This window comes from Staurois parvus, unplaced genomic scaffold (assembly GCF_062004578.1).
Source record: "Staurois parvus isolate SC_StPar_1 unplaced genomic scaffold, SC_StPar_1.0 ptg000421l, whole genome shotgun sequence".
Lineage (NCBI taxonomy): Eukaryota > Metazoa > Chordata > Amphibia > Anura > Ranidae > Staurois > Staurois parvus.
The window spans coordinates 701826-715895 of NW_028318217.1; the positions used below are offsets into that span (position 1 = coordinate 701826).

Consider the following 14070-nt stretch of genomic DNA (forward strand, 5'->3'; position numbering starts at 1 on the left):
TTGGCCAATTACAGCATAGGATGATGTCACAAGGGGGGCAGGGTTCACCCCGCCCAATTGTGACCTCATGACAGTATTTAAGTGGTCGATTTAATAAATGAATTTAGTGCAGTGTCGGTCGTGCGGATCAATTTTTTCCATACAGATGCTCAACAGATAAGCACCTGTGGATCACGCACCTGCCTAGTCGCTGGAATGGACTTATATTGGGGTAGTAGCACCTTTATTTTTCTTTTTGTCTCTTTATAGTGCAACTGTCATGAACCCACCTCCAGCCTGTGCAGGGGAGGACTGACAACTCATAGGGACCCCGGGCAATAGGGGATCATGGGGCCCCTGTGTCCTCGCCCACACCCAAAAAAGCCTATGAAAAAGCCAATGAAAGGTACCTGGGGCATCTCATGGGGCCCCCTACTGATCCCAGGCCCTCAGGTAGTGCCCGAGTGCTTGAATGGTCAGTCCGTCCCTGAGCCTGTGACTGGACAGTAAAGGAGAAGCAGAACAGTGATAGGCTCATCTCTTTCATATCATTATTCTCCATGGCAGTACATAGACTGATTGGTAGGCTCCTTGTGCTGCTTCTCCCTTCCTTAGTCTGAGCTCTGCTCTACAGGGACTGTAAGAGGCTGATACCAAGTGAGATTCAGGTGCTTACACTGATTGCATGTAAAACAATGTATGTGATGATGTATTAGTCAATATGGACCTGAATTCATTTGTATCCTTTATATATGAATTTATTAACATTTTAAGTTTGCTCTTTTTTTTTTCCCTTTTAGATCTCACTTGTTTGCATTGCAGTCCACGTCTGAGCTGTCAGCAGAGATTACAGTGATTTAACATCACAGCAAACTCTGATGACCCTGTTTGTAACATTGGGCTCATGTACATAGAGAACAAATTATGAACAAGTTATACTTCATTCATTAGATTCTAAGGTTCGTTGATAGTAATGATGCCTTCTGCAGTAGATGGGTCCCCATTCATACATGTTCTGTGCTGTTTTCTTTCTGCAGTCCTATCCGGGAATCGAATTATAAAGTATATTTGGGCATGTACAAGCTGCTGGAGATCAGCTCCCATACGGTTATTGCCAATGTAGACTCTATCATCGTCAATAGTCATTATACAAGCGCTGGAGACCCTGGGGACATCGCCCTGCTGCAGCTGGACACCCCTGTCACCAATACTAAGTACATCATGCCGATCTGTCTGCCATCTTCCACCACCACCTTCCCCTGTGGTATGGAGTGCTGGGTGACCGGCTGGGGTGCAACATCTTATGGAGGTGAGTCTAAGAGATCATAAGGCCAACCTATTTACATAGTTACATAGTTAGTCTGGCTGAAAAAAGACAAAAATCCATCCAGTTCAATCATAAAAAAAAGTTATAATCCTACACCCACAGTTGATCCAGAGGAAGGCAAAAAATCCAGCAAAGCACGATCCAATTTGCTCCTGCAGGGAAAAAATGATTTCCTGACCCCCCGAGATGCAATTGGATATTCCCTGCATCAACTTTCCCTATAAATGTTATATCCAGTTATATTCTGTGTATCCAAGAAAGAATCCAGGACTTTCCTACAGCAATCCACTGAGCTGGCCACAACCAACTCTGGAGGGAGTCTATTCCACATTCTCACAGCTCTTACTGTGAAGAAACCTTTCAGTATTTGGAGATTACATTTATTTTCCTCCAGATGTAAAGAGTGCCCCCTTGTCCTCTTTTTTTTCCATATTAAGAAGCCAGACGTGTCACTTATATCCAGCACATCATGTTATTTAGGGATGGGTGATTCTGCCTGGGCAGGGGCGGACTGACAACTCATGGGGCCCCTGGGCAATAGAGGATCATGGGGCCCCTGTGTCCTTGCCCAAACTCAGAAAAGCCTATGAAAAAGGTACCAGGGGTATCTCATGGGGCCTCCTACTGACCCCGGGCCCTCAGGCAGTGCCCGAGTTTCCAAATGGTCAGTCCGCCCCTGTGCCTGGGTTAGATTTGCAGGCGGGTTGTCGAATACTGTTTGAAATCCATGAAACTTCAACTTAAAGTGTTACTAAACCCTGGATCCTGCATACACGATATCTGGTCTCCCCAGACCCTGCATTCACTATATCTGGTCTCCCCAGACCCTGCATTCACTATATCCGCTCTCCCCGGACCCTGCATTCACTATATCTGCTCTCCCTGGACCCTGCATTCCCTATATCTGGTCTCCCCAGACCCTGCATTCACTATATCTGGTCTCCCCAGACCCTGCATTCACTATATCCGCTCTCCCCGGACCCTGCATTCACTATATCCGCTCTCCCCAGACCCCGCATTCACTATATCCGCTCTCCCCGGACCCTGCATTCATTATATCAGGTCTCCCTGGACCCTGTATTCACTATATTCTGTCTCCCCAGACCCCGCATTCACTATATCCGCTCTCCCCAGACCCCGCATTCACTATATCCGCTCTCCCCGGACCCTGCATTCATTATATCAGGTCTCCCTGGACCCTGTATTCACTATATTCTGTCTCCCCAGACCCCGCATTCACTATATCCGCTCTCCCCGGACCCTGCATTCACTATATCCGCTCTCCCCGGACCCTGCATTCACTATATCCGCTCTCCCCGGACCCTGCATTCACTATATCTGCTCTCCCTGGACCCTGCATTCACTATATCTGGTCTCCCCGGACCCCACATTCACTATATCCACTCTCACCGGACCCCGCATTCACTATATCCGCTCTCCCCGGACCCTGCATTCACTATATCCGCTCTCCCCGGACCCTGCATTCATTATATCCTGTCTCCCCGGACCCTGTATTCACTATATCCGGTCTCCCCGGACCCCGCATTCACTATATCCGCTCTCCCCGGACCCCGCATTCACTATATCCGCTCTCCCCAGACCCTGCATTTGCTATAGCTGGTCTCCCCGGACCCTGCATTCACTATATCTGCTCTCCCTGGACCCTGCATTCACTATATCCGCTCTCCCCGGATCCTGCATTCACTATATCCGCTCTCCCCGGACCCTGCATTCACTATATCTGGAAATGCAATTATTTTAGTAAATATAAACTGCTAAATCCCTTTTCTCATCAGTAGTTAGAACAGTCTTGTGACTTCTATCAGTGTCCAGCAGAGCACTGGTTAAAGCTTGTAGGAGGAGTTTTCTTTCTGCTCTAGGAGGATGCAGAACCCCTGACCTTTCTCTGAACAGTGCTGATTGGCCCTGTGCTGATCACATGCACTCTCCCAAGAAAAAAAAAACCTGTCTAACAATCCACACCAAACTGAGCATGTACAGAGTGACTCTACAAGATATGTCTTATCAGGAGATAAGAGGGGGACACAGGAAGAAGGGGAGGATCAGAGAAGACAGGATCAGAGTTTTTACACAATGCAAAGGATTAACTCCTTTGGTTCCACAGTGAGTATAACAAGCATGCTTTACTGCATCTACAGACTGATTGTACTGTTGGGGATTTAGTAACACTTTAACAGAGAATTCTAAAAGTCTAAGAATGTGTGTGGGGGGGGGGGGAATTGGTGGTGATTGAGCAAATCTTGATACTAAATTGTGGCCATATTCAAGTCTAATAGGCAAGCCATTGTCAAAAAAAGGGCATGGGGAGCTGAGCACTGCCATGGGGGACATTAAAGAAAACCAAAAAATATATACTTTTTTTTAAATCAGTGCAGAGGGGAGAGGGGCCTTTGTAATGTGACTTGCAGCTTTAAGTGTGATATGGGAAAAAGACACCAGTACTTTCAATTACAAACTTGGGAGTTGGAATGAGCTTCATTTTGGGGTCAAACATGAGCTCTACCCAAACACAAGTCATTTGCAGGTAAAATGAAAGAGGAATGAATCCTTCCTTCAATATTGCACTTCCTGGCCTCTGAACTGGGGGCATTTGGCTTACAAGGATCTATAATTGGGGTTTTCCTACGGCCCAGCTCCTTCCCTATCAATGTCATCATTCCCAGCAGCCTTTACATAGTGTGTAGTGGTGAGACCTGGTGTAGATAGTGAGAGCTGAAGAGAGGGAAAGAAAGTTATTGTTATATTATAAAGTGCTCCTAAAAAGTGTTATAAAACATACATATATATATATATATACACACACCGGACACTTTATTAGGTCCACCTGTTCGATTGCTTGGTAACACAGATTGCTAATCAGCCAATCACATGGCAGCAACTCAATGCATCTAGGCATCTAGACGTGGTGAAGACGACTTGCTGAAGTTCAAACCGAGCATCAGAATGAGGAAGAAAGGGGATTGAAGTGACTTTGAACGTGGCATGGTTGTTGGTGCCAGACGGGCTGGTCTGAGTATTTCAAAAACTGCTGATCTACTGGGATTTTCACGTACAGCCATCTCTAGGGTTTACAGAGAATGGTCCGAAAAAGAGAAAATATCCAGTGAGCGGCAGTTGTGTGGTGGAAAATGCCTTGTTGATGTCAGAGGTCAGAGGAGAATGGGCAGACTGGTCGCTGCGACATTTAGATGGTAGGGTCAGAATTTGGCATAAACAATATGAAAGCATGGATCCATCCTGCCTTGTGACTCTTTTTTAAAATAGCGCCGCACCAAAATGCATGGTACTAACGCATAGGCCCCCCCCCCCGATCCCCCCCCCCTCCAGTCCATCATGAATGCTGCTGCCAGACTCATCCACTTTACTAACCGTTCAATGTCTGCCACCCCTCTCTGCCAATCCCTCCATTGACTGCTGCTCACCCAACAAAGTACATTCGAAATACTAACAACTTACAAAGCCATCCACAACTCGGCTCCCAGATACATTACCAACCTAGTCTCAGAATACCAACCAAATCACATTCTTTGTTCCTCCCAACACTTCCTGCTCCCTATAGTTCCCTTGTCACCTCCTCCCATGGTCGCCATCAGGACTTCTCCCGAACCTGTCCCATCCTATGGAATTCCCTAAAACAATCTGTCTGACTATCTCCTATTATGTCCACTTTCAGGCGATCCTTGAAAACTTCTCTCTTCAGAGAAGCCTATCCTGCCCCCACCTAACAACCGTACATGTATTTTCTCCATCGTCTCATCCCCCACAGTTATTACCTTTTGTATCACTTGACCCTCCCCTTTTAGATTGTAAGCTCTAACTAGAAAAGCTACAATTTCTGGGGAAATTGTGTGAAGTGTTCTTGCCTCCACAGTAGTCTACAACTGGAGTGGGCGGAGTAACTGGGTGGAGTAGCTTTTGTCACTCTGCTGGCTGCTCACACACCTGGGTTCCTATGGCAACTCACTCTACAGCAAGGGCAGAGAAGAGCGGTTAAAAACAAACTGCTCCAACTTTCTCACTTCACTGGTGGTTACCATCTTCAAACGGTTGTAGATTAAAAATTATAACTCCTACACTGAAGAGCTTTATATTGTGAGAATCACAAGACCCAGACCTACATTTTGATGCATAGTATGTCTCTGAAATATTAAAAATGAAGGCACAGTCGCAGTTTAGAAATTGCCTTTCAAATTTGAGGTGGCTAGAGTGGCGTTTCAATGAATGTCAATGGGCGGCGTGAGTTGCAAACAAATGGTCATATTGTGAAAACTATCAGGACTATGGCTTAGCCGTGGACATTTTTAGTGGCAGCAGGGATAGCTGAACGTTTTGATATACGATTTGTGTAGGTGGGTTTGAAAATGAGGGAGTGATGGCAGTTTAGAAATCACGTCCTGATTTTTCAGCTCACACTCTAGCTTTTGTCAGCTCCCACTCTAGTTTTGAACATTCCGCCATTCATTCCTATGGGACCAATTTCACCACAAAAACGGCGATATTTTGTGAACCATTCGGCGAAACGTTCCACAAAGTAACAGCCCACCAATCGGGAACAATCCGCACGTTTCCGCATATTACTGTCTATGTAGTGTAAAAACTGTGGGAGGAGTTAGGGGGGTAAATTTGGATATAATAATAAGAATATATATGTGAGATAACAGGAAGGGGTCGCCATGCAGGAACACTTAATGATCGGGACCCTCTGATTCCTACTGTATTCAATTGTATTGCAGCTGTACTGTTTGCCCTCACATTGTAAAGTGCTGCGCAAACTGTTGGCGCTATATAAATCCTGTATTATAATAAATACTTTGTTACCGTGTGTTTTGTCTTGTGATTTCTCCCACACTTTAGAAAGGTGTGATGGGGCACCCATGCCATAGTATTGACACCACAGCTCATCTGCAAAGATTATTTACTTTTTTATGTGTGTGCTAAAAGAACCAGTGCAATTTAGAGTGCGTTCCTGCAATGCACAAGTGTGAAAGGAGCATAAAAGTGATCAATTTATATATCTATCTATTACCTTGTAATCTTCTTCTTATCTGTCTCATCTTGTTTCCTCACCAGGGAGCACAGATAAGATCGAGACCCTCCAGGAGGTCATGGTTCCCCTAATAGACCGCACAAAATGTCAATCATATTACAGCGTCGGAAGTAGCTACACCATCCAGTCTGATCAGATCTGCGCCGGCTACAAGGATGAGTATAAGGACTCCTGCCAGGTGGGTGACACCAAAAATATTCCAGCATTGCTCACCATTAGGTGTGGATTTCTTCACAGGAAGCAGAATAAATGCATTAAATCAGTAAAAGTGACACTAAACTCTAATTTTTTTTTTAAATAAAAAAGAGGTTATGTAATAAAAATATGCAGCGCTCATATATAAAGATTAACCTGATCGCATAAATTCAATTTAAATTAAGCAAGATTCATGATGAAAATAAAACATTAGAGTATTGAAATATTGAACTCGTGACTTCTGTGATGCATCCGAGGTTGAGAAACCAGAGGGAAGTACGTGACTCTTGTGATGAAAAAACTGAGAATAGCTTGCACTAACCAGATGTCTCAGCACATGGAGCATGGAGTAATTAACCACTTCCTGTCCGCACACTTTCCCCCCCTTCCTGTCCAGGGCAATTTTTAGCTTTCAGCGCTATCACACTTTGAATGACAATTGCGCGGTCATGCAATACTGTACCCATATGAATTTTTTACCATTTTTTTGAGACAAATAAAGCTTTATTTTGGTGGTATTTATTCACTGCTGGGATTTTTATTTTTTTTATGAAAAAGTTCAAAAATTTTGAAAAAAAGTGTTTTTTTAAATAAAATTTTGCAAATAAATAATATTTCATCATAAATCTTAGCCAAAATTTATTCCGATATTTTTTTAGTAAAAAAAAAAATCCAAATTAGTTTATAACCAAAAATTATAATTTTTAAACATTTTTTTTTACATTTTATTTTATTTTTTTATATTATTATTTTTTATTTATTTATTTTTTTTTTACATACTGTCACCCTAGCAGTACACTGTCACCATGGTGACACTGTACTACTTGTGGAGGGTGATGAAGATTTTTTTTTTTTTTTTTTACACTGATTGCTTTTACACCCATATAGGATGTAAAAGCAATCATTTCTCTTTCTTTCTGTCTGCATTCCTGCAGTCATTGAGAATTACTGAGTGAGCTGTGAGTGGTCAGAGCTTGTCACATGGTACAAGGCTGTTGTGAATAGCCTTGTACCATGTGACCTCTGTGATCATTCACAGATTTCACACATAGTAAGCAATGATGTCACAAGTGACATCTTGCTTACTACTTTGCATGTGATCACTGATTGGCCAATCAGTGATCACATGATCGTGACCTCGTACAGAGGTCCCGTCCGACGATCGGTGTTTCACTGTGTCCGGAGGACACAGCAGGCACCGGATCGCGGTGGTGCGCGCTCCCAGGGAGCGCGCACAGCTAGAAAAGGCGGGTGCCGTTTATGGACGGCAACCCGACCCTGGACTGCCACCACCCTGCCGTTTATAAACAGCAGGCGGACGGCAAGAGGTTAAGACCTACTCCTGGTACTCTGAAAGGAAGCCACTGCAGAGGATGATGTCATCTTATCTCTCGCCACTAGATGTCATGTTCCCAGGACAGCAGGACGGGGATCCCAGAGATATACATCAGCCAATGAAGGGATTAATCCAGCAAATCAGTCAGCAACCCACAGGAGACCAAGAGGAATCGAGCACCTTCGAGCCCAAAAGCTTTGATAGTGTAGTATGTAATTTATTTGTGCAGTAATTACAAAAAGGTAAAACACACTTACAAATCCAATTGCAGGATCATAAGGCTGCTAAATGGTAAGTCCAGACAGTTGGGGGGGCACCTCCCTGACGCGTTTCGTGTGACACGCACGTTTTCAGAGGCCCCTTTGAAAACGTGTGTGTCACACGAAACACGTCAGGGAGGTGCCCCCCAACTGTCCGGACTTACCATTTAGCAGCCTTATGATCCTGCAATTGGATTTGTAAGTGTGTTTTACCTTTTTGTAATTACTGCACAAATAAATTACATACTACACTATCAAAGCTTTTGGGCCTGTGGCTCTCTTATTTTGGAGGGAGCCCGGGCTTTTTGAAGGTGCTCAATTCCTCTTGGTCTCCTGTGGGTTGCTGACTGATTTGCTGGATTAATCCCTCCATTGGCTGATGTATATCTCTGGGATCCCCGTCCTGCTGTCCTGGGAACATGACATCTAGTGGCGAGAGATAAGATGACATCATCCTCTGCAGTGGCTTCCTTTCAGAGTACCAGGAGTAGGTCTTAATTACTCCATGCTCCATGTGCTGAGACATCTGGTTAGTGCAAGCTATTCTCTGTTTTTTCATCACAAGAGTCACGTACTTCCCTCTGGTTTCTCAACCTCGGATGCATCACAGAAGTCACGAGTTCAATATTTCAATACTCTAATGTTTTATTTTCATCATGAATCTTGCTTAATTTAAATTGAATTTATGCGATCAGGTTAATCTTTATATATGAGCGCTGCATATTTTTATTACATACTATCCAAAGTTTTTGGAGGTTTACTTTCTATGCTAGCTGCTCATTTAATTAATTTTCTCATCCATATATATATTCATTTACTCATCTGATTAAGTACTAGACACCTAGCGCTGTTGCACTTTATTCCATTTCTAAAAAAGAGGTTATACCTACTTTCTCTGCACAACAATATTGCGCAGAAAGGTCACCTACATCAGCTTCTAGCAGGCCACACTGGTGCTGCTAGTTCTGCTCTAGATCGAACCAAAATGTTTTTTACTTGAATGGATGGGAACATGTTAGGTACTCTTTCATTCACATGGAGGTGGGCAGTATCCGGGGTCCCCTTATTTTTAAAGGGGGCTTTCAATCTCCGATAGGTCATCCACCCACAGATCCCCACAGCCACCATATCAGGGTTGTGAATAAGAGGCCCTTGATTTCATTAACATGGGGACAAGGTGCTTGCCAGAGAGTCACTCCTGGCAAAATACTCCATGTTGAGGGCATGTGGGCTGGTATGGTTCAGGAGGAAGGCAAACACTAGCCATCCCCTTTCCTGGCCACCAAGGCTGCATGATCAGATAAGAGTCTGGGAAAATGTCAAAGCAGGACCTTCATTGTCCATTTGTTTGATTGTTGTTCTGCTTAAGAGCAACATCCATCTGAAGAATCTTCATATTGAACCCCTGTGTCCCCCGCCATGTGCTGTGGTTCCATCTGCTAACCCGTCACTACTATGCCCTCTAGGGATGTAGAAGCTGGCTAGAGGAAGCATGAAGGGAGCATATGACCAATCATGGGACACCCCTGTAAGTATGATAGATATATAGAGGTCATTGCTCTGCAATCAGAAGAACAGACAGCAGAGTGGTTGAGAATAAATCTTCTGCTTTTGCTGGTCCTGTTTTTGACATTTGTTTTACTTGGCAACAGATTGCTTAAAGAAAATTTACTGAATGAAAATTGACTTGGGTACAACTTCTTAAAGTTCTTGTTCAGTGCCAATTTCATACCCATTTACCAAGTGCTCAGCTAGTTTGTGTGATTACACATTCATGGAAAAGGCAAATGCTAAGCCTGAAACACTTTGCTGAATTATCCTGAACAGATAGATGATGTGCAACTGATGGTTATTAATGTCTTCCAGGGAGATGGAGGAGGACCTCTGGTGTGTCAGGTCCAAGGAGTATGGTACCAGGTTGGAATTGCGAGCTGGGGAAAAGGATGTGCATTATCTAACTTCCCTGGGGTGTACACATTGGTGACAACCTACCAAGCCTGGATCAGCACCCACCTGAGCATAAAATTTAAATATTTGTCAAATATCCCTAAACCAACGAGGACATGTGGAGGAAACCTCATCGACATGGGGTACATCAGTTCCACAAGAAGCCCTGTCTATCCAAAAACCAGTGTACCTTTACCAGCAATGACATCTGAAGGTAGTGTCAATTTATCATCAAAAACAATTGGATGATGCATTGTATTAATTGTTCTAGACAACAGAGTGACCCCCTTCCCCCAGCCTTTCACATAATCACTGGATGATCCTGGTCTCAACTATTCTTTCTGCTGGCACTAATATAATGGAAAACTTCCATCTCGGCTGGCATAGACAATGAAGCTGATTTACTAAACTAATAGAGAACATTCACTTTGCAAAGTATATCCAATCACGTGGAAGGAAAATGTTTACAAAATGTATCTCGGACATGATTGAATGATTGAAGTCAGCACAGCTTTCCCCCATTCTCTGAGCTAAGTAGAACTTTACAAAATGAGCATACTCCACTCCTTTAGTACATTAAACACACTGTCTTCTATTCCCTATATTCAAATAAGAATTCCAGTTTTATGAAAATATGGGGGAATGTGCTTCTTGAAGGCTGTCAAACTTAAGAATACAAATGTAACGTATGCAGCATACCAGTGCTTGGATGTGGTGGCTGCACCAGGGCTGCGTGTTAGGACTATGGAACACCTCCTGTTCTCATCATCCTCATGGGGGTGTGTTCTGTAGTCAGGGCTGGTGCTAGACTATTCTGCGCCCTAGGCAAGACCAGCTACTTGCAGCCCCCCCCCAAAAAAAGAAAGAAACATAGAGAAATTAAAAAAAAAACAGTAAAAATTATTAAATCAACAAAACATGGAAGTGCTAAATTTATTTTAATTTGCAAAAATAAATGCCATAAGATGCAACCAGCACCATCTGTGGCTGGCAGTGGTAGGGTGACAGTTGCAGTGAGTGAAAAACTGCTGATCTACTGGAATTTTCACGTACAACCATCTCTAGGGTTTACAGAGAATGGTCTGAATAAGAGAAAATCTCCAGTGAGCGGCAGCTGTGTGGAGGAAAATGTCTTATTGATGTCAGAGATCAGAGGAGAATGGGCAGACTGGTTGCTGCAACATTCAGATGGCAGGGTCAGAATTTGCCGTAAACAACATGAAAGCATTGATCCATCCTGCCTTGTATCTACTGTTCAGGCTGGTGGTGGTGTCATGGTGTGGTGGATCCATCCTGCCTTGTATCAATGGTTCAGGCTGGTAGTGGTGGTGTCATGGTGTGGGGGATCGATCCTGCCTTGTATCAATGGTTCAGGCTGGTGGTGGTGGGGTCATGGTGTGGGGGATCCATCCTGCCTTGTATCAATGGTTCAGGCTGGTAGTGGTGGTGTCATGGTGTGGGGGATCCATCCTGCCTTGTATCAACGGTTCAGGCTGGTGGTGGTGTCATGGTGTGGGGGATACATCCTGCCTTGTATCAATGGTTCAGGCTGGTGGTGGTGGTGGTGTCATGGTGTGGGAGATACATCCTGCCTTGTATCAATGGTTCCGGCTGGTGGTGGTGGTGTCATGGTGTGGGGGATCCATCCTGCCTTGTATCAACGGTTCAAGCTGGTGGTGGTGGTGTCATGGTGTGGTGGATCCATCCTGCCTTGTATCAATGGTTCAGGCTGGTGGTGGTGGGGTCATGGGGGATATTTTCTTGGCACTAGCACGGTGGACCTAATAAAAAGGCCGGTGAGTGTAAAAAATGTTGGATACTTTCTGTAATAGATTCCTAAAGCAACTAATAATATTCATATAATTATAATTATCAAATAAAAGAAGAAGACTTGGTTGAAGACATTGAATGGATTGCCCTTGGAGGGGGGTTTCTCCTCCTGTGTGTTAAATCTAACAGTAGATTTCAGGTGGAGTAGACATCTGTCTTTTGTCATCTTAACTATAAAGCTTCAAAGCCTGTTGAAGAGCTGATAATAGTATGTACTGTATATACTAGAAGTTGATCAGAGATCTTCCAGTGGTGATATTGCCGGGAAAAAGAACCTTCTGCTTACATCTCTTGATGTTCCAAGATAGCACACCAATAGTCCTCAACCTGTTGAATCTTTATTGTAGAATAGTGTATGTCTATCTCTACAAAGACCTTTTCCTGATTTCTAGTCACTCTCGATGCTAATACAAAACCAAGCATGTCCCCCTTACTGAGAGTACGGTCGGTTGATTTACTGTGATAAAAAAAGTACGAAAAAAAAAAGGATGGCATTTTCCAAGGTCATCAGGGAGTTGAAAGTCTGACTTTAAGACCAGGCCAACTCTGACACTTTTATGAAAGTAAAAATCAGTCATTTTCTGCTACAAAATTACTTAGAACCCCCAAATGTTACAAATATTTCTGTTAGCAGAGGCCCTAGAGAATAAAATGGCAGTTGTTGCAATTTTTTTTTATGTCACTCGGTATTTGCGCAGCTGTTTTTTAAAGGCAATTTTTTTTTTGGGGGGGGGGGGGGAATACACTTCAATGAATTTGAATGCAGAAAAAACACAATACAAAGCCTGATTTTTTGGTAAAACATAAAAGGAGATGTTATGCCCTAAATAGATACCATACATGTTATGCTTTGAAATTGCTCACGCTTGTGGAATAGCGAGAAACTACAGTACTTAAAAATCTCCATAGGCAGTGGAGGTCCAGTGCTAGAATGATTTCTCTCACTCGCAGTGATACCTTTTCTGTGAACAGCGTTTACATATGCGTGCGCGATTTACATCTGCGCCCGAGCACAGTGGAATGGGGGTGCTTTAAAAGATTTTTTTTTCTAACTGATTCTATTCTTTTCTATTTTATTCCTTTATTTTCTATTGTGTACCTCTATTATTTTCTGTTCTATTATTTTCTTTTGTATTTTTTTCTATTCTTTTATTTTCTATCCTTTTATTTCCCCCCCTTCTGTTCTATTCTATTTTATTCTTGTTTTCAAATTCAAATTTATTTTCAAATTTTAGGCAAATTTTCTTTCATTATTTCGGATTTGTTGAACTGTGTTACTATTGTGATTCAGAATTCTGATACATCTGAATCTCTGAATAACAGAAAATTCATCTGAATTTCGATTCGGAATAAAACAAATTGCACATGTCTAGGGGTTCCCTTTCTCTTCAGATCTTCTCCTGGTGCTGCGCAGTTTTTAATTATGTAGACATGACAACACCAGTACCACTCTGTGAATTATTCCTTTGTGAATGAAGGCTGTTGTGGTGATGCACTTCATTCACAAGTTAGTCACAAGTTAGTCTCAGTCTTCCAGATAGAAAGAGGTTGGGTGCTAATTAACCTCCTTAGCGGTATTCCCGAGTGTAGCTCGGGGTAAAAGTTCTATACCAAAAGCGGTAACCCCCCCGAGCTACACTCGGGCTTACCATGCGGCGCTGCTCTGGGGGTTCCTGCAGCACTTACCTTGTCCTTCACTCCCGCGATGTGTCCCCTGCAGCGTCCCCAGCCATCTCCTCCGGCCGATGCCGGCATCCGGCTTCCGTGTTCCGGTCCCTGTGACGTCGGGACGTACTGGCGCCGGAACCGGCGGGAAATTAGAATTTTTTAAAAAATGTCATTTTTGCTGTCATTGCTATTTCAATGCATTTCACATACATTTTGTCCCGGGTGCTTTGTCCTGTGCCCTGCCTGCATTTTGAATGTTCTTTCTGCCTGGAAACTTAGAAAAGTCCAAAAAAGCGTCCCTTTACGTCAAGAGCGGTTTTAGAACAGCGATAGTAAATCAGAACCACTTGCAGAATTGAGTGATAATGATTCGTGGGGGAAATTCGTCATCAGACACTGAAAACGATTTTGCGACTTTGCTCAGCGATCTGCGAATTTGCCTCTGTATTTCAAATTTCAG

At 43.4% G+C, this 14070-nt stretch overlaps 1 protein-coding gene across 1 annotated transcript in view; it reads left to right on the forward strand.

Annotated features, from left to right (window-relative positions):
• Window positions 1-1053: 1053 nt before the first annotated feature.
• The window catches only part of LOC149454679 (tryptase gamma-like), a 29867-nt gene continuing 16850 nt past the window's right edge, over window positions 1054-14070 (forward strand). The window contains exons 1-3 of the mRNA XM_089687230.1: window positions 1054-1288; window positions 6398-6552; window positions 10032-10326. Coding sequence (XP_089543356.1) covers window positions 1054-1288; window positions 6398-6552; window positions 10032-10326 — 685 coding nt within the window. The remainder of the gene's footprint in view (window positions 1289-6397; window positions 6553-10031; window positions 10327-14070) is intronic.